Raw genomic sequence first — 25,724 nt, 5'->3', positions numbered from 1 at the left:
GCATTCGCTCAAAAGGGTGCTTCTACTAAATACTGAGCAAAGGGTCTGAATACTTATAGGTGCGTGACATTTCAGTTCTTCTTTTTTAATAAATCTGTAAAAAAAAATTCAACAATTCAGTTTTTTTTCTGTCAATATGGGGTGTTGTGTTTACATTAATGTGGGGAAAACATGAACTTAAATGATTTTAGCAATACTTTCTGTACCCACTGTACCTTAAATTGTAAAAATGACCATTTTCCAGTTATGATGCTATGTACCCTGTTAACATTATTGCTACTTACAAATGTCCATCATTTTAAATAACAATACAGATGAACTATTTGCCATTTTACAAACCACCTGAATAATGACGACACGATTGACGATCGTGACGATTTTTGTTTGTTGATTTCGGTCATGTCAGATCGAGCCCTGCTCCAATATTACTGGCTCCAGGACACACGCTGCTGCACTATGATCGGCGCGTGTATGTTTGTGTATGTGGGTCTAAACATTCACTAGCCACATGGCGAGTAGCGCTCTGAGATGCACTAACCAAACAAATAATTTAGTCGCATTTGGTGCCTGGCGAGTGTTAATTTCGTAACCTGATGAACATCCATCCATCCATTTTCTTCACCGCTTCTCCTAACTAGGGTTCAGCAATTACAGTAACATACTGTAAAGTAGAAAACAGTAGAAGAGCTGAAAAAAAGCACTGCACAGTATATTACTGTTATTTTAAAAGGACAATTTGTTACAGACTCCCACATTTATGCGTCCATGCAATAAATACAGTAACGTACAGTATTTACGCAGCGTCTCCGATCTTGATTTGCAAATCCATCCCAGTATGCAATACTATTTGTGGTGTCTTAATGTATTTAATGAAAAACTGTAAGTTACCCACAAATGTAACCCATAAAGCATTGTTTTGAGTGAAAAATACCCATTGTTACCCATTTTAAAAGCTGCCAATTTAGTACCACATGATGATCCCGAAGGCAACAATTATAAAATGTAAAACATCAATCATATTTCTGTTCAGTGGCACTCCCACTGAGAATAAGATCATGATACGATACTTGCTATGATGTTAGAAATTGTAGGACGCCCCTTGTTCCTGAAAGTTGTGAGGTGGCGAGACATTACGTTGCTCATCTTATGTTACATATCATTTCTTGTTTCTAGCTGAGATTAAAAAAAAATATGTCAATAACAATATCCTTACTGTCTGTCTTTATATTAATCCCACTTGGTATGTTTGTGTTGGTGTATATGAGTTCATATCTTGCCTTCCTTTATTACCTGTTTTTATTTTTAGGGAAACACTGCTTAGAAAGTGTGCGCTAGCGTTATTCTTTTACAGTACAGTACAGTGCAGTGACAGAATGCAATCTTTGTTTGAGTTGTAGGTTTTGTTCTCTACACAGCGATGAAATGATAATAGCCTTTAAAGTCATAATGTTTTAATTTCTACTGCGAATGAAAGGAGTCACATGAGACGACTACAACTTGATCGCATTCCAAGTCATAAATTGCAGAACATCTTGTAAGATTTTATCTTTCGTCAAACTCTTGGCAATGGCTTGACAATGGCTATCACGCGGTATAAAATATAGTCCCTGTTCCTTGTAAACTAAATACTATAATGTGCACTGAAATGACAGTGCTGCCTGATATGCCAATATTTCTACTCAGATATGACTATGATAATGTTAAAAGCAGCACATAATCCTCTTTCTTGATTTCAAAATCATCACTTTCTAACAATGGTCAGTCACTGTTGTATGTAATCAACATTCTTTGTTTGCTTTGAATTGGGCTTCCCTAAAATCTGACCTCGTCCTACTTTATGCGCATATTTTAATGTTCTTGTCTGTTTCATCCAAATCGGAATACATTTGATTCTCATTAGGTGGCACTGGGACCTTGTCTCTGCCTCACAGTAGAGTGGCTATCTTTTCAAATCATGGCTACTTCCACTTCCTCCCACATCGCAAAATCATGCTTGTTAGTTTAATTGACTACTCGAAATTGCTCATAGTGGTCAATGTGAGTGTACCTGCGTCTCACTCAAAGTCAGCTGGAATAGGCTCCAGCTGACCCATGGTTATAATTAGGACAAACGGTATAGGAAATAGATGGATGCATGAATATCATTATAACGGTAAACCAAACCATTTTAAAAAGGGAAAATTCTTTTCTCAATTTAAAACAATGCCTTCTGCCAAAAACCTGTTACTCCTATTTCTTTGTCCTTCTACAATGTCTAGCAAGACAGTTCTTCGGTATTTACGGTACTTTAATTTACATACTGAGTGAACGCAATGTATTGTAGTTTTGAATGAGACTATAATATGCAACAAATAATCCAACAAAACACACATTTTCCCAAACATCCATACAACTTTTAATGAGAAAAAATTTCCAAAGGTTGCACATTCATAATCCGTAAAGTTTCTCAGTCTTCCTTTGAGGTTTGCCAACTTCTCAAAATACAACATAAAGTTTTCAGACCCTTCCCACTCAGTTTATTGCTTTTCCTACATTTGACTGTTTTTATTTGGCTTGTATAATATTCATTACTGATTGCTGTACACCATGCATTCAGTAACAGGATTACAGAGGTGTGCATGCTGAAAATGTGTTTGAGCAAGCCGTTCTGAATTTCCCGTATGTAACAGTGAGGCTTCATAATAACGACCCCCACAACTACCCCCCACAACAAGTTCCTCTGCCAGTGACTTGGAAGCAAGGCTGGGTGAAGATCTACCCAGCAGGGTGTGTCAATTTCGAACCATGGCTATACAACAGCAGCCATGTATTGACGGCAAGTGACTCTGGCAGCTACAATGACTTTATGTGTACCCACTTCCACCGTCCTCTTGTGCATTATAGCCTCTCCTGCCTCTGTCACAGCTGCCAGCTCGTATCACATTACGTCAGGGCCACAACACGGACACACATGCACACACAGCATCACAAACAGGATGTGACATACTGAACTCATGATTAGTTTGCCCATTTCCTTTTTCAAGATTGTAGATCTAATTGGAATGAAATGGCTATTGTCTAATGATGTAGGTGTATATTTTCTGCAGTGTGTTAGGGTTTGTCTCCACAGATCTGTGTAAACAGAATTTTTGTGTGTGTTTTTATTTAGATTTTATTTTATTTTTTTTTACTTCATGTTGCACCACTATAAGTGTAAACTGTCCACAATGTATGGGCATTGATTGTGAAGTCCAATTGACAGATGTTATGTAACAGGAGTTGGAGAAACATATATTCTGTAATTGAGGAGATAACGAATCTATCTCTCTACAACCCCAATTCCAATGAAGTTGGGACGTTGTGGTAAACATAAATAAAAACAGAATACAATGATTTGCAAATCATGTTCAACCTATCTTTAATTGAATAGACTACAAAGACAAGATATTTAATGTTCAAACTGATAAACGTGATTGTTTTTAGCAAATAATCATTAACTTAGAATTTTATGGCTGCAACACATTCCAAGAAACCTGGGACAGGGTCATGTTTACCACTGTGTTACATCACCTTTTCTTTTAACAACATTCAATAAATGTTTGGGAACTAAGGACACTAATTGGTGAAGCTTTGTTGGTGGAATTCTTTCCCATTCTTGCTTGATGTACAGCTTCAGCTGTTCAACAGTCTGGGTCTCCGTTGTCATATTTTGCGCTTCCTAATGCGCCACACATTTTCAATGGGAGACAGGTCTGGACTACAGGCAGGCCAGTCTAGTACCATCACTCTTTTACTACTAAGCCACGCTGTTGTAACATGTGCAGAATGTGGTTTGGCATTGTTTTGCTGAAATAAACAGGGGCGGACATGAAAAAGACGTTGCTTGGATGGCAGTTTATGTTTCTCCAAAACCTGTATGTACCTTTCAGTATTAATGGTCCCTTCACAGATGTGTAAGTTACCCATGCCATTGGCACTAACCCAGCGCCATACCATCACAGATGCTGGCTTTTGAACTTTGCGTCCATAACAGTCCGGATGGTTCTTTTCCCTTTTTGGCCCGGAGGACACAACGTCCACAATTTCAAAAAACAATTTGAAATGTGGACTCATGGGACAACAGAACACTTTTCCACTTTGCATCAGTCCATCTTCGATGAGCTCGGGCCCAGAGAAGCCGGCGGCGTTTATGGGTGTTGTTGACAAATGACTGTTGCTTTGCATAGTAGAGTTTCAAGTTGCACTTACGGATGTAGCGCCGAACTGTATTTACTGACATTGGTTTTCTGAAGTGTTCCTGAGCCCATGTGGTGATATTCTGTACACATTGATGTCGGTTTTTGATGTAGTGCCGCCTGAGGGATCGAAGGTCACGGGCATTCAATGTTGGTTTTCGGCCTTTCTCCAGATTGTTCGACTATTGCCTCATGCACTTGTTCACAAAGAGGTGAACCTCGCCCCATCTTTGCTTGTGAATAACTGAGCAATTCAGGGAAGCTCCTTTTATACCCAATCATGGCAGCCACCTGTTCCCAATTAGCCTGTTCACCTGTGGGATGTTCCAAACAGGTGTTTGATGAACATTCTTCAACTTTCTCCGTCTTTTTTGTCACCTGTCCCAGCTTTTTGTGGAATGTGTTGCAGCCATAAAATTCTAAATTAATGACTCTTTGCGAAAAACAATAAAGTTTATCAGTTTGAACATTAAATATCTTGTCTTTGTAGTATATTGAATTAAATATAGGTTGAACATGATTTGCAAATCATTGTATTCTGTTTTTATGTTTAACACAATGACCTAACTTCATTGGAATTGGGGTTGTATCTATCTATCTATCTATCTATCTATCTATCTATCTATCTATCTATCTATCTATCTATCTATCTATCTATCTATCTATCTATCTATCTATCGATCTATCTATTTGAAATACTATCCTGTTTTTGAATTGAAGAATGGAAATTAAAAAAAAAATTTTTTCATCCGATTCATCAATCAATTGAAACAAAATCGACACATTAATCGAATATTAAAATATTAGTTGCAGCCCTAGTTTTTAACGCTATAGGGAGTGTTGTACCTGAACGAGTTCAATGAACAAAGGTTAATGAACTAGTTCATATTTTGGGCGAACGTGAACTGAACATAGTTCATTTCTGCCTGATGAACATTACTGACAACACGCTTATTCTGGCGTCAAAGAACAGTTTTGAGCGAAAGTTCATTTTCATTCAAGGGTGCCAGGTGTTGCTTGGGACTTCCAGGACAAAACCCGGCTGAACACACAATATATGAGCCTTCATAAGCTGGGGGACAAATGCCGTATTTGGCAACCCATTCAGTGCGGCCGTCCGTGTTTACATCGCAACTGCACGAGTGCACCAAATGTGTTCAGGGACACTGCGTAAATGGGAGGGAATGCGTTCTTTGGTATATAAGTGTAAAAATTGATTACGAGGAAAATGTTTTTTTTATCAGAATGCTGTTGTTAAAACACTGTATGATCACACTGTCATAATATGGAATATATTTTTTAAAATATATATATTAAAAGAATAGATAAAATATTTTGTTAATGTAGTCAGCCAGAGCTGCAAGGAATGCAAAGTTATCAATGTCCCTTTACCATCGTTCCTGTTATACTTTGTTGCATGTTTTTGTCAAAGGCCCTGTTTTTGTTTTATTTCCTCATTTAAAAAAAGCACCATTAAAGCCACAAGTCTTTCCTTGTGTTTTGGTGATTGTTGGGTGAAAACTGCAGCTCGCTACTAATATAGACTGAATGGGTGGCAACAATGAGGAAATGAAATGCCATTATTTTGAGGGAATTAGCCCGTCAGCAAAATATTGGGAAAAACAAACTCCACACTGTGAGGCTTTATAAAATATTGGGAAAAACAAAGACACTCTAACCAGTCGTCCACCGTGCCGCCTATATATATATATATATAATAACGTTTGATATGTTTTCAACAAAATATCCACAGGATCAAAAGACAAAGAAAACTTTACGCGCTCTGTTTTTTTGTAAATATGTTTTGAGAGGGTGGCCCTTTCTCATGCAAGTGAGCCGGTGAGCCAGTGGCGATGACAGATTCTGTTATCCTTGAGGATTTTGGATGGCGCTAGACTAAAAAAAGAGTGTAAACTCCGAAGCGTATGCAACCTTCCACAAAGTCAGCATAGATTTTATTTTCACTTCTGGAGTCAGCACTTCATTATCAAGCCATCGAATAACACTTGTCAATTAGTGTGTGTCGCATGCAGCAGACACATTGCCAAACACAAATAGCCCGCTACCCCCTGTGCATCAACTTCACCAATAAATCAAGCATGTGCCACTTACCAAAGTTTACACTGTTAGCTAAAGCTAATCTGCTGAAAGAGTAAAGACGCTCATATGAATGTTGCCACTTCACAATCTAACAAAATATTACAAATTACTCCTTCCCTATTAGCCATTTTATTATGGTTTTAACTCAGTGATACATTGATGGGAGTTCTTCTCAAAAACTCAGGATTGGGAGGGAATGGGAGCAATCTCTGTGGAAGTGGGAGGGAGCGGGATTTTTTTTTTTAAACATTCTCTTGGTATTGGGAGGGAGTGGGGATCAACCTCTGAGGGAGTGGGAGGAGCAGTGCCAGCCTCTATCACGGACCTTGACTGGAAGCTTCCGTCATTGTTTCTATTTTCTGTCAAGGAGGTGGCTAACGCTAGCCACTCCTCCGATCATATGGCACCACTAACATAGTTGGCTAAACAGCTCCGGAATGTGACCGACATTGCAACATACATCATAACACCAAACTACACATGCTATATACATGGGTTGCTGTTTCTCTCCTAACAGCCTCACCAACATCAAATTCCTTGGACTGATCCTTCGTTCTTGTGACATTCATAGAGCGACCTGATACAAAATCTATTTCAATGGCCATCCTACTATCCCCACTCTACACTCTACAACGCGTCCTCTGTCTCACACATATGTCATCATCTCAAACCCCACATGCTCACAGTCAATCGGAATCCCCTCATCTATGTAGACAGCATCACCCCTCCTATGACTGCCTCCCCCTCTACATCAGGAACACCAAGAGAACATATATCAGCCCTGACCAACAATAGCAGGTGACTGACGTCTCAACCTTATGACACCAATGGTCACACTACAAAACATAGCTAACCTTCTCTTAAGTCTCTGTTGCTTTCGACACCATCGCTTATCCCATTCTCCTCAACCGCTTGTCTGAGGACCTCGGCCTTATTAGTACATCACTTTCCTGGTTCGTTTAATACTTTTCCAAAAGAGAACAGTTTGTCATTATCCATAGCTCTAGATCCACTCCCATTCCAGTCAACCAAGGTGTACCACAAGGCTCTGTACTTGAACCCCTCCCCTTTATGGTCAACATGCTCCCCCTTGGTCAGATTATCCATGGAATTACCTTTCACTCCTATACCAATGACACACACCTCTACATCAGCACACACTCAACCACTCAGCTTTTCCTTCAATCACTCGTCAACTTCTTATTGATGTAATAAAAAAGCAAAGGTTGTTGACTTTTTAAGTATTTATGTGCTGTTTGTTAAGTCTATTCTAGAACAGCTGTCATTGTGCAACCTAACCCCCCAACCTGCGATCTATTAGATAGCTTTATAGTAAGAGATGTTTAACCTATAGCTCAAGCTGTATATTGTAACCATTTTTGGGTGTGTCTATACACAGGATCCTGGCAAAAGTGGGCTCCGACTTCGACCTGCGAACACTGCGGGCTGTGAGAGTGCTGCGACCCCTCAAACTAGTGTCAGGGATCCCCAGTAAGTCACTCTCTAAATATGTTTGCAGAGTTCAGAAAGCTTGTTCGAGTTGATTTGAGCATGAATGGAAAAACATACAATAACATTGGGTCTGTTTTGATGTCTTTTTTGATAAGGTTATTCACTATAAATAATATACTTTTAAATAGTACATTAGTGCAAAAGTATCTTGGCACACTCATAAGTTTTCAATTTTCTATGCTTCCCACCTTGTGAAAAGAGATTTGGGAAGGATTTGTTCTCTTCTGGCGGCACGGTGGCCGACTGTTTAGAGCGTCAGCCTCACAGTTCTGAGGACCTAGGTTCAATCCCCAGCCCCGACTGTGTGGAGTTTGGATGTTCTCCCCGTGCCTGCGTGGGTTTTCTCCGGGCACTCCGGTTTCCTCCCACATCCCAAAAAACATGCATAAATTGGAGACTCTAGATTGCCCGTAGGTGTGACTGTGAGTGCGAATGGTTGTCTGTTTGTATGTGCCCTGCGATTCAGGGTGTACCCCGCCTCCTGCCCGATGACAGCTGGGATAGGCTCCAGCACGCCCGCGACCCGAGTGAGGAGAAGGGGCTCAGAAAATGGATGGATGGATGGATGTTCTCTTCCTGTAAGACCACACATCACACTTTCAGGAAAACTGTACGGTTCTGCCTTTTGTGGAATAATGCTTCGTCAAGGGGCAACCCACAAAGGAACTATGATTGGACATTTGATTGTGTGAGGTTTGCATGTTGTCCCCCGCTGTGTGGATTTTATCTAGGTATTCCAAAAACATCTGTTAGGTTAATTGAAGACTCTAAATGAGTGTTTCTCATTTACTGTACTCATTTACTCATCTTTACCACACCAAAAAAACTTGACTCTCCATTTACCACAATAATGACCATTAATAATTTTTTTTAAACCACTGTAAAATTATGCACAGTTTGAATATTAACACTGCGCTTACAGGAAAATAAAAAACTATAGGCTACTTAAATAATGTTTCAATTAAAACATATTGCACAGAAAAGTTAAATGAAAAATTTGCCGAAATAAATGTTTGAAAACAAGGAGTTCTAATTAAACGCTAATGTGTTTAACTTACAAGTTAAACACAACTGTACTTAACAAGGGTGGCACAGGTCTGAGGTTCCGGGTTCAAATCCGGCCTCCCTGTGTGGAGTTTGCATGTTCTTCCCATGCCTGCGTGGGCTTTCTCCGGGTACTCCGGTTTCCTCCCACATTCCAAAAACATGCACGGAAGACTATATTGTCCATAGGTGTGAATGTTAGTGCAAAGGGTTGTTTCTTTTTATGTGCCCTGCAATTGGCTCACCCAAAGTCAGCTGAGATATGCGCCAGCACTCCTGCGACCCTAGTGAGGATAAGCGCTTTGGAAAATGGATGGATGGATGTACATAACAAATGTACTGGACTGGATAAAACAACAACAACAAAAAAACATTTACAACACTGTAACGACATGCATTGTTTAAACAGTTAATTGAGTGATTGAGTGTTTGAGGGGAGTGACGTTTCCGTGAAAGTGAACAGAACAGGTTTGAACTGGAAGCCATTATTTTTGAATAAAGTAATTGTAAAAATACAATTTAGATCAGATATGCCATGGCACACTAGTGTGCCCTGAGAGATCGCCAGGGGTGCTGTGGGAAATTATCAAATTTCACTTAATTTTTCGGACAATTATTATTTATTAATTACAAATATATCTATATCTATCTCTGCAACATACAGTGACAGGCAGAACAATTAAATGTTCTTCCATCAGATGGCAGAAGATACAATTAACCTGTGTATCCACATGTTGCTATTCATACTAGATGCAATGTGTTCAATCAAATCGGGCCAGATTTCACTTTAAGGCTTTTGTAAATTTATATGAGATGTTCATTCTTTCAATATTCTTACTTTTTGTGTATTTTTGTTTGGTTGGGGGGCCGTGAATTTGTTTTCTCATGTAAAAAGAGTGCCTCGGCTCAATAACGGTTGGGAACCGCTTCAGATGACTGACACAGTCATTTCACTCTTTTTCAGTATACTGTATAGTCACACTCACATATGCCCATATGGGTAATTTAGAGTCTTCAGTTAACCTGAAATGTATGTTCTCAGGATTGGGTCATTGTCATTAGCAAGTCTGCCTAAGTTCTCAGGTTCAGGGTTTGAAAGTCAGCTCGGGTCTTGCTGCTTGGAATTAGCATTTTATTTCAGTGCTTGTGTGGATTCTTAATGGGTAATCAAGCTTCCCTCACATTCCAAAACCACGCAGTTAGGTGAAATCACAGGTGTCAAATGTAAAGCCTGGGAGCCAAATAGGGTCCACCACATCATTTTATGTGGCCCGCAAAAGCAAATCACGTGTCTACTTCATGTTTCTTGCTAAAATCTGTTCAAATTTGCAAGTTTTCTTTACTTTTAATACTATTGCAAGCCTTTGTTTTGTTATCAAACCACATTTCAAAATAAATTCAACAAATTGAACAAATAATTTTTCTTTACTTAGTATTTCAAAACTAATTATCCAACAATTTTTGTCTGTACTATATATGATAATATGAGGCAATTATACGTTCATATGGTTTTTGCCAGGGTTGGGTTTTCGTGGTGTTCAAAGGCAAGGCAAAACGTAGAGGACCCAAGTGTGGGGAAGCAGGGAAGCCAGACAGGAGTGCAGGAATTACACACACACAAAAAAGATTTATTTTCAAAAACAGGCAACCACGGCACATGGAAGACAAAGACTAAACAAAGTCCCAAAATCAATAATCAAAGTAACAAACAAACACTTGAGTAAACCCAAAACAGGAAACAAGACATTACTTGTGACATGACTTACTGAAAGAACAAAGGACATTTGAACATACTGAACACCATTAAATTTGTGTGTGTGTGTTTGTGCATTTGAAGCAAGGATCTGTTTTATTTTCTCCAGGCCTTCAAGTGGTGTTGAAGTCTATAATGAAAGCCATGGTGCCCCTGCTTCAGATCGGCCTGCTGCTTTTCTTTGCCATTGTCATGTTTGCCATCATCGGTGTGGAGTTTTACATGGGCAAATTCCACACCACCTGCTTCAACATTGACACCGGTAAGAAAAAACAGCTGTGGCATTTCTGTAGGACATCAAATTTCTGCCAAAGTTTTTTTTTCTTCTCTTTTAAAGTTTATTTCATTACATATTTATGCACATTAAATTATTTACAGCGTATGGGTGTACATGGGAGTGACTCTGCAGGTGCTCCAAGAACATATGCCTATTTCAAACAACATAACAGGCACAGTATAATTTTTGATAGCCTTTTGTCACATCTTGATTTTGATTTATGACACCACATTATTCAGGCTGTGATTGATTGCTTCTGCTGAGACTCATGATAGAACTCAACCTCAGTGTAAAGAAGGTTACGCTGAATCAATTTCTCTCCTGCATCAGAAGAGTATGACACTGATTATGGTCACACTAAAACCTGACGCTGCATGTTGCAAATGCACACCGAGCGCTTCCTTGGGTTGTTTATTTACAGCAGCTCCTTTTATTCAAATCCTGTAGATTGATGGGTTGTAAAATAGTCAGGCTTAACACACAGACATGGCAAATGTATTTTTTATTTCAGAAAATTGATGTTTTTCTTAGTCTTGTCTATACAAGTGAAGGTGTAAGTATTTTAGTTTGCCACATGTACATCTTACAGCAAAAAAAGTTCTCTGCAATTCAACCATCCCTTAGGAGCAGTGACCGACAACTGCGTCAAGCCTGGGGACAAAATACAGATCTTGTGTCAGCACCTTAGCCAGTGAGGTGGATTGGAAATTAACCTTGCATCCCTTGTTTAAATTTAGCGTGGGTAATAAATGTTGATACATTTTTAAAATGAGAATGAGAATGAACATTATGTTCAATTATGAGTTTGGATCAGATTGATGTTATTCTCTGCCCGAAAACAACAGATTGTTGGTTGTGAGTTATTGGAGGGTTACGGTAGGTAGGTAGGTAGGCCGGCAGAGAGACAGACCTAGAACACAGTACCTTTTACAGAACATATAGCCTGAAGCTTCATTCGCGGAGCTTAAATTAAAATGAAAAACCAATTAAAAGACTGAAGAAAATAATTCCTAGAAAGGCATCATACCAGGAGTGAAAAAGAAAATGGTCGAAACTTATAGGTAAGCAAAGTTACTCCTTAATATCAGACTGTTAATTTAGATAAGGTAAAGCTATAACAGCACGCATTGACATTAAAATGCAAGGCAGTCTTTAAAAATATACACTTTTTGTTCATGTGGAGAAAGCTTTAGTATTGTGTAGCTATTACGTTTTAATCTGGTGCTTTAGGGAGGCACGGTGGGCGACTGGTTGCACATTCGCCTCACAGTTCTGAGGACCTGGGTTCAAATCCGGCCTCACTTGTGTGGAGTTGCATGTTTTCCCCGTGCCTGCGTAGCTTTTCTCCGGGTACACCGGTTTCCTCCCACATTCCCAAAACACGGATAGTAGGTAATTTGCCCATCAGTGTGAATGTGTAATGTGAGTGTGAATAGTTGTTTGTCTATATGTGCCCTGCGATTGGCTGGCGACCATTTCAGACCATTTCTCTCGGCCATAGTCAGCTGAGATAGGGGCCAGCACACCCGCGCCCCTAGTGAGAATAAGAGTTATGGAATATGGATGGATGGATTTTTTTAGTTGTGAAACCAGGCTTTGAATGTTTACAGCTATAGCCTTAAACTGTATTAGGGCATTCAAATATATTTAAAATGCATGTACTCTCTAGAAGTAGTTTATTGCATTAATATAAGATGTGTCCTAATACAGTGATTGGAGAACCCTCTCGGACTGCTGAAATGAGCCATTGTGTAATGCAGTGATCACAATTATGAAAGAACACTCTTAACTCTGCTGGTGTCTTTTGAGTTAGTGTGATGTTATGTTCTACAGGGGCTGTTGCCAAGGCCAGCTGCAAGTGAAAGAGAGTGAGAGTCCCCACCCAATCAGGGTGTTCAAAGTGTTTTGAGTAGCTGTGACGGCTTGCTAAGTACATTCTGTTACTGAGTTTCTTTTAGTCCCAAAGACTGAATAGGATTTAATTGAGATGTGCAACACTGGTAACAATGTCTGTGAGAGGGCAGATGGGTGTTGCTTTCTATTTACATATGTGTATGAAATATAACATTTGCTAATCACCTAAAATGATGTCCAACGTCATCAGAGGCCCGTGGCCTATATTAAAACTAACATTGCCTACATTGTACTTTTGAACTAAGGTGGTCTCACCTTGGGCATGTTACCATCAAGATCTTTTGCCGAAAACATTGACCTTTTAGCTGTAATTCTGTGTCCCTATTACTTGTCCAGGGAGTTTGGACACGCCGAGTGGTCACTCTTCACATTCCTCCACGAAGGCAGCGTGTGATTAATTAACTTAGAATTTTATGGCTGCAACACGTTCCAAAAAAGCTCGGTCATGTTTACCACTGTGTTATATCACCTTTTCTTTTAACAACATTCAATATACGTTTGGGAACTGAGGACACTAATTGTTGAAGCTTTGTAGGTGGAATTCTTTCCCATTCTTGCTTGATGTACAGCTTAGGCTGTTCAACAGTCCGGGGTCTCCGTTGTTGTATTTTACGCTTCTTAATGCGCCACACATTTTCTAAGGGAGACAGGTCTGGACTGCAGGCAGGCCAGTCTAGTACCCGCACTCTTTTACTACGAAGCCACGCTGTTGTGACAAGTGCAGAATGTTGTTTGGCATTGTCTTGCTGAAATAAGCAGGGGCGTCCATGAAAAAGACATTGCTTGGATGACAGCATGTTTCTCCAAAACCTGTATGTACATCTTGTCTTTGTAGTATATTCAATTAAATATAGCTTGAACATGATTTGCAAATCATTATATTCTGTTTTTATTTATGCTTAACAGAAGTCAGGCGAGAGAACCACTGCACTTAATTCCAATTCTTCATTGGAATTGGGGTTGTACATCTCGGTGATCTTAATGTTTTTAGACCAATCGCCCCGACATCACATATGATGAAGAGTATGGAATGCAGTTTTGTGCTAGGGGGGCAGCGTCGAGAATAGAGACACTTACCTCCTTGAAAAAGGGAGGGGGAAAGCAGGCTCTGTGGTGGGCTAACAGTTGTACAGCCTGACATCTGCGGCAGAAAGTAAGATGCTGAACAAGCTTCTGCCCATCAATAAAAATCTACAGCATCCACAGCACAGCACCATCTCCAGGCTGAGAAGCTGCTTCAGTGCCAGGCCACTGTCACTGTCCTGCTACATTGACGGACTGAGAAAATCACTCCGCCCACATTCCATGAGGCTTTTTAATTTCACTTTGGGAGGGAAACACTTGTATTATTCTCTCAACTTTGTTCTGTCAATATTTTGCACATTGATCACCAAGCACCTTTTCTGGACTGTCTGACTGCACCAGAATTTGACCTGTATTTTATTGTATTTCATCCCATTAAAATAATCTATCTATCCATTTATCCATCTTTACTTTTTTATATAAAGACCAAGATTGACTGACCCAGGCCTTTCATAACCCACCACATAAATTTACAATTAAAGTAGTAATGACAGTACTATTCATAGCCCCAATGCATAAAGATGATTCTAATACAAGAGCAAACAGTGAATCATAATTTTGATTGCTTCACTATCTGCTCCATGTCAAGGTCATATTTCATGTAATATACCCTACTTATGTTCAATATACACATTTTTTTTAAGATTTTCTGGTTGGCACAGTTAATTGTTCTTTTGGTTCTAAATGTGGAGATGTGATTCTGCTATTGCTTAGTGCAGGGGCGGATCTATTCGAGTAGAATCCAGGACTACAGACCACCCCGAAATCCCAAAGTATTTGCGTCATCACTTATAACACTAAGGTGTGATGTAAGCAGTTTATATATATATATACTGCTTAAGAAAAATATCGACATAAAGCCAACATAAAGACAACCAGACCGGTCCGGTCAATTCAATGCCCTGAGAATGAAATGACCTGGATGAATGAGAATTTTCACAGGCACATTTAGCCAAAAAAACATTAACACAAACATAGTATATAAACCTATGGACAATTTATAGTCTTCAGTTAACCTCAAATGTTTCACTTTGGATTGTGGGAGGAGAACGAATACATGGAGCAATTCAACAAGGAAAACTTGAATGCACCATACTGTATGTTGATGATGATGTTTCAACTGAGACTTGAACCCAGATCTATTGACCTTGAGGAAGACATGCTAACCACTATCTAACATGCTGCAATAATGAACATACTCATTAGATCGAAATACCTCTCGGACTATGTCAAATCCAAACTGAACATCTTTGTAATGTTAGAATACCTGATAGGCGTCTTGTTTTGGATGTAATTACAAACATGGTCATATTTTTCTGGCTCGTATTAGTTTTTTTAAGTCTCATGTTTTATTAATACGAAATATGTCAGTGTTAAAACTGCTTTCTGCATTTTTTTTCTACTGCCTAAAAAAATAAATGTCAATCTGAAATACCTGTGAATTGGATTAATTTAACAGCGGGGAAGTGCACTTTGTAAAACCAAATTGGAATCTTCGATGTTCCTGCATCATCCTCGGGCACCGAGTCTGGCTGACCCAGCATCTGTCAGTGGGAAGCAAAGGCCCCATTTTACAGGAGTGGCATTAGAGGCATGTTGGTTGTGCAAAGTGGCTCTGCACATCATTGTTAAAACTTGATCGAGGCAAGAAATGTTGGCCTCAGAAGCATCTGTTAGAGTCAGCACTTTCATTCTTCATCTTGGACTGTTTGACAGGCGCCTGCACAACCTTTAAATCGTCTCTCAGCATCTTCCATGTAGCCCGCCGCAATTAAAATTTCAGCACGTTGGTATGAAACTTTACTGAAACTGACATCATTTATGGCTTCCTGCAAATTGCAAAAATAAAACATTTATGTTGAGGAGATTTTTATTTGTCTCTCTGAGAGACAACAACAAAAATGTCAAGACATGTCAAGTCCCCAGGAGAGCTTCCTCGCCTGTCAAATTTATACTCCTTTTATTTACTGTGTGCACAACTATTCTAGTTGCAGTAACATACATTAACTTTAAAATACATTGACGATACGTGCACACAAACCACATAAGCATTGTACATTGAGTCACTATAATGACTTTCGTGACTTGGTAAGAGCATATAAATAACACGTCACTTCATCCTTTTACAGTAGTTGCCGATCACAAATTTTGCGCTACTGCGGACACGCTGCATCACAAAATACGAAGAGGGGCCAGCTACACAGCTATTTAAGGTACAAATGCGCTGCACTGGTTAGTTTAGGTAAAATAACAACACTTGGATTATAAAGAATTAAAGAGACCCCTAGTTTGAAACTACCTGAGGAGCACCCAACTTTTTTTTTTTTTATTTTAAACATCCATCCACCCTTTCATCCATTTTCTGTACTGCTTAACCTGTTCAGGGTCATGGGAAGCTAGATCTTATTTTATCTGACATCAGACTACACCCTAGACTGGTCGCGAGTCAATCACAGGGCACACATAGAGACAGACAATCTTTCACACTCATATTAACACTGTCACTGAGTGGAAAGTGAACCCACACATGGAAGTCAGGCGAGTGAACCACTGCACCGACAGACTCTGCATATAATCATTAATGTCACACATAACTTGTTTTCATGGAATGTAAATGGCATTTATTCACAGGCAAAACGAATTCAGATTATGGATTTTATCACAAAATTAAAAACAGATTACTTTTTTATCCAAGAAACACATTTGTCTCAATCAGAACGAAATTGCCTTTCCGATTTAAAGTTCAGTCAGACTTTTTCAGCTTGCTATAACAGCAGACAAAGAGGATTCTCTATTTTAATTTAGAATAGTCTACTTTTGACACGAAATAGCACAATAATTGACCCAGAAGGCCGATACATAGTATACTATATTTGACAAATCATACACATTAGTGAATGTATACGCCGCTAATATTGACGATCCAGCTTTCATTCACAGACCTTTTTCACATCTGACCAATTTGTTAGCTAATTCAACAATTATTATAGGTGGCGACTTTAATATAGCACGTAATCCAACCATAGGCCACTGAAATTAAAAAAATACCAAGCTATCAGTCTTCCTCATTATTAGATGAATATATGCATGATTTTTGACTCACTGACTTATGGAGGATAAAAAAATCGTACAAACCCAATTCCAATGAAGTTGGGACATTGTGTTAAACATAAATAAAAACAGAATACGATGATTTGCAAACCATGTTTAACCTATCTTTAATTGAATACACTACAAAGACAAGATATTTAATGTTCAAACTGTTAAACCTTATTGTTTTTAGCAAATAATCCTTAACTTAGAATTTTATGGCTGCAACACGTTCCAAATAAGATGTTACAGGGTCATGTTTGCCACTGTGTTACATCACCTTTTCTTTTAACAACATTCAATAAACGTTCGGGAACTGAGGACACTAATTGTTGAAGCTTTGTAGATGGAATTCTTTCCCATTTTTGCTTGAAGTACAGTCTCAGCTGCTCAACAGTCTGGGGTCTCTGTTGTTGTATTTTACGCTTCATAATGCGCCACACATTTTCAATGGGAGACAGGTCTGGACTGCAGCCAGGCCAGTCTAGTACCCGCACTCTTTTACAACAAAACCACGCTGTTGTAACACCTGCAGAATGTGGTTTGGCATTGTTTGCTGAAATAAGCAGGGGCGTAAATGAAAAAGACATTGCTTGGATGACAGCATGTTTCTAGTTACCCATGCCATTGGCACTAACATAGCCCCATACCATCAAAGATGCTGGCTTTTGAACTTTGCGTCCATAACAGTCCGAATGGTTCTTTTCCTCTTTGGACTGGAGGACACGACGTTGACAATTTGCCAAAACAATTTGAAATGTGGACTCGTCGGACCACAGAACACTTTCCACTTTGCATCAGTCCATCTGAGAAGCCGGCGCCGTTTCTGGGTGTTGTTGATAAATGGCTTTACACAATATCCTTTACACATTGATGTCAGTTTTTCATGCAGTGGCGCCTGAGGGATCGAAGGTCACGGGCGTTCAGTGTTGGTTTTTGGCCTTGCCGCTTACATGTAGTGATTTCTCCAGATTCTGTGAACCTTTTGATGATGATATGGACCGTAGATGATGAAATCCCTAAATTCCTTGCAATTGTACGTTGAGGAACATTGTCCTTAAACTGTTCGACTATTTTCTCACGCACTTGTTCACAAAGAGGTGAACCTCGCCCCATCTTTGCTTGTGAATGACTGAGCAATTCAGGGAAGCTCCTTTTCTACCCAATCATGTAGAATGTTCCAAACAGGTGTTGTGTCAGTCTGACTGAACTTTAAATCGGAAAGGCAATTTCGTTCTGTTTGATGAGCATTCCTCAACTTTTTCAATCTTTTTTGCCACCTGTCCCAGCTTTTTTGGAACGTATTGCAGCCATACAATTCTAAGTTAATGATTATTTGCTAAAAACAATAAAGTTTATCAGTTTGAACATTAAATATGGCAGCATATGTTTCTCCAAAACCTGTATGTACATCTTGTCTTTGTAGTGTGTTCAATTAAATATAGGTTGAACATGATTTGCAAATCATTGTATTCTGTTTTTATTTATGTTTAACACAACGTCCCAACTTCATTGGAATTGGGTTGTACAAAAAGGGAATACACTTTCTTTTCTTCAGTCCACCGCTCCTTCTCTAGAATTGACTACTTCCTTACAAATAACTGAGCTGCTAAAAACAGTACTTACAAAATACATCGAATAATAATCCGCAATCATGCTCCAATTTCTCTCTGTCTCAAACTTGAATCAAATGTGATACTGTACCTTCTCCAACTTGGCGCTTTAATATTTCTTTACTGAAAGATCCAGAGGTCAGTATATTTGGAAGGAAGGAATGGAAATATTTTCTAGATATGAATGATTCCACAACTGTATCTCCAGCTTTATTTTGGGAAACTCTTAATAGTGGCAAAAACATTTCATACTATATATATATATATATATATATATATATATATATATATATATGAGGGCGAGCCACTGATATTAATTAAACATAATAAGCTGTTTTTTGTATCTTGCTGACAGATGAGGAAGGTGATTTCTTTATATTTTACTTCCTAATGACAGGGCTGCTGGTTGTCCACCTTGTTCAGACATGGTCAATTGATTGGGGATTTCAGCAGGGTTGTGCCATAGACTGTTGGATTCCTATAAAAATGACTTGTAGTCAAGTCATCAACGGAAACAGCAACACTGCCGCCTCGCGGATGGAGGTAGAGCCTTCCTACACGTGTGATTCTTAAAACTGCGTTACATTTGTCTAAAAAATAAATGCACGTGCCCGCTGATCCACAAACGCACTTTCAACAATTGACAAGCAAATTTTAGTATTTACAAATGATAAGTCATGATAAATGCAGACACAACATTAAAACAACGTGTAAATCTGTAGATATATTTGTGAATTTGAAAAACACATGCAAATAATTTGTGGATTTGGAAAAACACGTGCCAATAATTTGTCGAACCTTATAAAGACTTTATTGCAATTATCAAAATATGCTATCAATTGGTCCAAATCAACAATACTCCCTATAACGACTAACTCATGGAATCCATCCTGCGGACCAAAATCTAAACTTTGTCATTCCGACTGTGAATATCAAATATCAAGGCATTAATATCTCAGCAAAACTTAGAGTTAAATAATCTAAATCATGTACCTCTACTGGAAAAAAAAATTGTGATGATATCTGGATATCTGCAAAAGGATCTGCAGCTGCCTGACTTGCACTGAGACTGCTCGAGGTACAACCCTACTTAGTATCTACAGTATCTGTGAAGAGCAGCAAAACAAGCTATACTAAAAATATAAATATCAAAACTTGTCTCCCCTCTTTCATTCAGGTGAAAAAGCAGCAGAATGGCCTTGTGGTTTGGAGCCCCCAGCCAGGTTGTGTCCAAACGGGACCCAGTGCAGAGAATACTGGACCGGACCCAATTTTGGCATTACCAACTTCGACAACATCCTATTTGCCGTGCTTACGGTGTTCCAGTGCATCACTATGGAGGGCTGGGTGGACATCCTCTACAGCGTAAGTTGATACCGACTGTATTCTCTCAAGAATCTGGGAGGAAATTGTACAAAAATGTTACACATGGTACATAGTGACTGAACTATTAACTAGCATTGTGACCATGCTCATATAAGCACAGCAAGCATGCTCAAATATCTTCAATGACCCACCTAAGGAGAAACAAAATCCCCCAAATTTCTGTTGAATTTAAAACATTTCTAGTAATGTTATCTGCATTGGCCGTTAAATTTCAACCTTAAGTCACTTTGACTGGTTACCTTGCATGACTTTTCATACAAAATCAATTTTCTCACGATAACAAGCTCAAAAGGTCTTTGTTTGCTTCAGTACAGTATATCATGTGTGAGTTTCCTCAATTCACCCTTCACCAACATCTTTCGTCTCCATTTTCATTCTACAGCAGAATTATTATTTTCTTTAACCATCACATTTCAAGATGATTTTTCCATGCCTTTTAGTTTCTTGTGGTAAATGATTCAAAGTAACAAAACAGTATACAGGGAGTTACTAGTTTATAGAATTCATGGTTGGTGCCAGTTCACTCATAGCTTCGGGAAGCCTTCTGACATTTTCAATGAGTTGCCCTTGTTTGACGTTCGTATTTTATTCTCAAATCCTCAACCGTGCCGTTCACAATTCCAGTTCTGCTAAAAATCTTCACTCAGCCCTTCAGATGTTAGCACAACATTCTGTTATACATGAGTAATTCATAAAATGATTTTTTTTGTGGAGGATAGATAATTATATAAGGACGTATATTAGATTTACTTCCACTCACAGCCACAGAACTTTAAGGGTCTGTTCTGCTTACCTCATCGCTTGATGAATTTAGAGCACTAGTTATTTAAAAAATTGTTGTTGTTTTTTTACCACTTAATGTATGATTTTCACGCTGGTTCAATGATTTACAGTAAATGTGCCACACTCCTTTCAAAGCTTATAGTTGTTCCTCTCAATAACCGGTGCAGGTGTAAACCATCATGCTGAGCAGGTTACTGAAATATCAGCTTTGACTAGGAGAATTGGGTGATTAGGTAAAAAGCCAGTGCAAAGAACCACTGGAGACAGATGCGCCCATACGGTTTATGTCAGTCACCTGGACAATCTCTCCAGCTAGACAAGTACCTTTATCTTCTTAAGTACTCCTCCCTGTCACTGAATTAAACAGTTGTGCTATCTAAATGGGAGTTTTCAATACATACAGTCCAAGCAGACAAACAACCAAACAAGAATCCCCAAAAGATGGTAGTGGGCCAGCCAAGCAAGTGTCTGGTACAAAGAAAAGTCTCACATAGTGGTTCATCAGCGTCAGCCAAATAAGGGAGGCGAAGGGAGCATGAAATAGATTGCATTATTTAGTTTTGAAAGGTTATCTTGAAAGTGTATTAAAATATTTTTTTATGATTAGTGGTCACTCACTGATAGTGTAGTGGTGCACTCGCCTGACTTTGGTGTGGGCAGCGTGGGTACAGTTCCCACTCAGTGACGGTGTGAATGTGAGTGTGAATGGTTGTCCATGTCTATATGTGCCCTGCGACTGACTGGCGACCAGTTTTGGGTGTAGTCCGCCTTTTGTCCGAAGACAGCTGGGATAGGCTCCAGCGCCGCGCGACCCTAACCAGGATAAGCGGTGTTGAAAATGGATGGATGGATAGATAATATGATTTGTTGTATTCAGTTCGAATTTTAGCTTTTATGTTTTAAAAACTGCACATCATAATGTTGTCAAATCTGGTACATTTGTTGGTTCTCGATTATTTCTGCAATTGAGCATCATAATCATTGCAAATACATTCAATTTATTCACAGCCAAATTAGTTGGTTTTTTCATTCTTCTCAATTTTTGGCTGAACCAAATAGCAGGCTAAGAATATTGTAGAAAAATCTCAACCAAGTTTTTTGTTTTTTTTACCCAAAACAAATTAACAAAAAAGAATGACAGTCCCAACAAAAAGAGCTACTGATGGGGGGGGACAACTAGAGAAATTTTAAAAAGTGCTACTAACAAGTAGGAAAACAAGTATTGAATAACTGGATGAAAATAGGAACAACAACAAAAGGGAGAGTGCAGGGGAAAAAACGACATGGCTAAATGACAGTGAAGAATGGAGCAAGGAAGAAGGAAGACGCCGCAATAAGTGAGTCAAAAAGACGAGGAGAAAGGTGGTTCAACAAATTCTGTGTCTAAACCTGAACTCTTAAGTTAACTTGTGATGGGAAACTGATCAGAATAAGTTAAATCACCCTAAGTGATGCATTGCCACAACAAAGAGACATAATCAGTGGAACTGAGCCCCAGTATTTCTATTCACTATGCCAACAGACAGAAAAATGTCAGTCCCCCCCACCCCCCGGAACTGGAAGTGCTCATGCAGGCGTATAGCGAATATAAAAATATACTGTATTCCGTGAACGAAACAACACTGCTGCAGCAGCAAAGGACAAAGAAGAGGCGTCGGAGCAAATTCCTGCACGGGAGAAAGTTTGAATGCACTAGTATTTGATGCACTGACTTAATATTTAACAAGACTTTAAATTGTAGCAATGAATTGAAAAGGTGATGTATTGAGTAACACCTGGTTTTCATTTAGGTGAAATCCAGTGTCAGTCAAACGTACATGGAAGTATGCGTGGGCCGGTTACCAGTTTCAGGGTACGCCGCGGTTTTAAAAAGTCATAGTTTGGAAGCCACCGTAACTTTCCATCAGCGGTATGAACTGTGCTTTTGTTTGTTTGTTTTCTTTTTTTTTTTGGGAGTTGTCAGTGCGGGCAAAGTTTACATGACCCCTCCCCCTCCTGTTGTTGGTGCAAGCAGTCAGGGAGTCAGTCCGCCAACCTTTTGTCTCTTTTAGAAATTTTTCTGGTACCGCAGCTTGGTAGTGGAAGGATATACTAAATTCTAATTTAGTGATTTTTTTAATGCTGCCTTAGTTTTATCTGGGTAAATGTCTCCCATGCTGAAACAGCCAATCTTAAACTTGTATGGGAAAAAAAAATCATAAACAATGAGCACTTATTTATGAAGAGAAACTTTATTTACTAATAAAACAAAATAAGCAGTGAACTTAAAGGTGCTGTATTTTACTAAAAAAAAACAACGTTTTCTAGAGGGTGGCATGGTTTCCAACTGGTGAGCACATCTGCCTCACAGCTCTGAGGACCCGGGTTCAAATCCGGCCTCGCCTGTGTGGAGTTTCTCCGGGTACTCCTGTTTCCTCCCACATCTGAAAAACATCCATGGAAGGTTAATTGAAGACTCTAAATTGCCCTTCGGTGTGAATGTGAGTGCGAATGGTTGTTTGTTTCTATGTCCCCTGCGATTGGCCGGTGACCAGTTCCGGGTGTACCCTGCCTCTCGCCCGAAGATAGCTAGGATAGGCTTCAGTATGTCCGCAACACTAGTGAGGATAAGCGGTTCGGAAAATGGAAGGATGGAACTTTTTCTAGTATTTGGAATGTAATATTATCGCTGTCGTGCCTTAGTAAATGTGTTAAATATGAATTAAAATCATCCACACATTCCTGAGATCCAGACGTTTTTCTGCCGAGAGGCCTGAAATCAGGTCATTCGAATTTCTCAAGCTTATCTACGTCACTAGCAAAGATCTCCGCTTACCTCTCACCCTCAAGCCAGCGCTGTCAACAAACCAGTGTGCTCTCACAAGTGGGTCTTCTACACGAAGGCAACCAATCAGAGGAAAGGGGGGAGTGTTAGCCAAATATGGAAAAAACGTTTACAAAACTGGGTCAAACAGAAGTAGCAGTCAGAGGGGCCTTTTCTGAACAAGGTGGGTTTTGTTTTTGTTTTTTTTAAATGAAATTGACTCTTTTATACTAAATTCATGTTACAGAGTCACTCATTATTCTAACTACTCATTAAACCCATTACACTCTTGTCTCTATACATTCATAATAATTATAAAGACATGCAATTGTTCTGACACTTTCACAAATTCATACATATCTCAGAAATGACACCATCTCTTTTGCTGTCCGCTGTTGTGTGAATGCAAAATGACTGCCTCATCCTGGCACTTCAGATCACAGATTCCTCAACAACAACAACATGAGGCTCTTTCCAGTGACGTGAACGGTAAAGACCGCTTGAGTGAAAAAGAAGGACTATTTGTAAAAGAACACAAAAAGGAAGTCGGTAATCACAAAGATGCATTTGTGTTTATTTTCATGGAAAAGGCATATTAATAGAAAAATCCTTTTTATGTATATTTCAAAAAATAACGTGCATCTTCAAAGAAAATTTTGCAAATCATAAAACTTCATATGGGACATATAACGGTCAAGACTTTTTGGCGTTATAATGTTTTTAAATATTATGTTAGAAAAAAAATTTTATTCCGAGAAGCAATTTTGATCTTTTGATAGATAACAACCGCCAATAATTAAAATACTCATATATCAGTAAACATCACTGATTTTCAAAGTGAAATTCTGTGGGGTTTGCCTTGACCATTATTAATGAAATTATATTAAATTGAGGCGGCACGGTGGCCGACTGGTTAGAGCGTCAGCCTCACAGTCCTGAGGACCGGGGTTCAATCCCCGCCAGTGTGAGGTTTGCATGTTCTCCCCGTGCCTGCGTGGGTTTTTTCCGGGCACTCCGGTTTCCTCCCACATCCCCAAAACATGCATGAATCAGAATCATCTTTATTTGCCAAGTACGTCCAAAAACACACAAGGAATTTGTCTAGGGTAGTTGGAGCCGCTCTAGTACGACAACAGACAGTCAATTGACAGAGAACACTTCTGAGACAGAAAGACATTGACAAAAAAAAAAACAGTCACTGAGCAGTAAAGGGTTGCTAGTTATCTGGTAATGCCGGTACATTTTTTTTTGGAGACTCTAAATTGCCCGTAGGTGTGAATGTGAGTGTGAATGGTTGTTTGTTTGTATGTGCCCTGCGATTGGCTGGCAACCAGTTCAGGGTGTACCCCGCCTCCTGCCCGATGATAGCTAGCATAGGCTCCAGCACGCCCACGACTGTAGTGAGGATAAGCGGTAAAGAAAATGGATGGATGGATATATGCAAAACGTATTTAAGAAAGAGAGACTGCTGGAGGATGCAGTGCTTCCAATACAATATCACATTTGCGAGAGCGACACCTGTCACTCTTGGGAAAATTCAAGGTAACATTGATATATTAATAGGACGCTTTCTTGAAATGAACGTTTTCAAATACCTACGAGATTTGCAATTGGTGAAATTAAATACTATAGACTTGCTACCGAGGAGACAACATGATTAACTAGCATGGCAATTATCAGCTATTTCCAGAGCTGCTCATTTGCTGAAAAATAAGTGCTTTTCCAGTTGTACTTCATTTAGATTTTTTTTCTGCTGAAGGGCTACATTAGATTTTTAAAATGGACAGATGAGCGAGGTCATTTGTACACGAGGTAAAAACAAATAAAGCTAATGTGCATCAAATTATGTATTCTAATGATAAAAGATGAATTAATTTAATAGTAATATGGTTTATTTTACTAATAAAAAGTTTCATTCCTATATTGTATTATTTAGAGTTAAATCATGCTTAATTAACCAAATATTCTTTAAAATAAATAAAACGGTTATAGGTATACAGATTTTTAGTTACTGATATTCAATGAATCAATCACTTATTTCATTAGATATATGAATAAAAATAAATTAAAAGATGAATGACTACATTTTAATGAGCACAGTTTAGGACAAACGGCTCAATTAATGCAACAAGTATTACAGGATTCTTGATTC

General features: G+C 39.0%; 1 protein-coding gene across 6 annotated transcripts in view; it reads left to right on the top strand.

Moving 5' to 3' along the window:
* Positions 1–25,724, top strand: part of cacna1bb (calcium channel, voltage-dependent, N type, alpha 1B subunit, b) — a 186,498-nt gene that overhangs the window by 56,561 nt on the left and 104,213 nt on the right. For all 6 annotated transcript variants that reach the window (XM_061699497.1, XM_061699498.1, XM_061699496.1 and 3 more), the window contains 3 exons: positions 7,714–7,805; positions 10,733–10,885; positions 19,778–19,965. In XM_061699497.1, the coding sequence (XP_061555481.1) occupies positions 7,714–7,805; positions 10,733–10,885; positions 19,778–19,965 (433 nt within the window). The remainder of the gene's footprint in view (positions 1–7,713; positions 7,806–10,732; positions 10,886–19,777; positions 19,966–25,724) is intronic.

Source organism: Phycodurus eques, chromosome 15 (assembly GCF_024500275.1).
Source record: "Phycodurus eques isolate BA_2022a chromosome 15, UOR_Pequ_1.1, whole genome shotgun sequence".
In the NCBI taxonomy this organism is placed as follows: domain Eukaryota; kingdom Metazoa; phylum Chordata; class Actinopteri; order Syngnathiformes; family Syngnathidae; genus Phycodurus; species Phycodurus eques.
The sequence above is the reverse complement of the archived record's forward strand: the minus strand, read 5'-3'. Positions and strand labels throughout refer to the sequence as shown.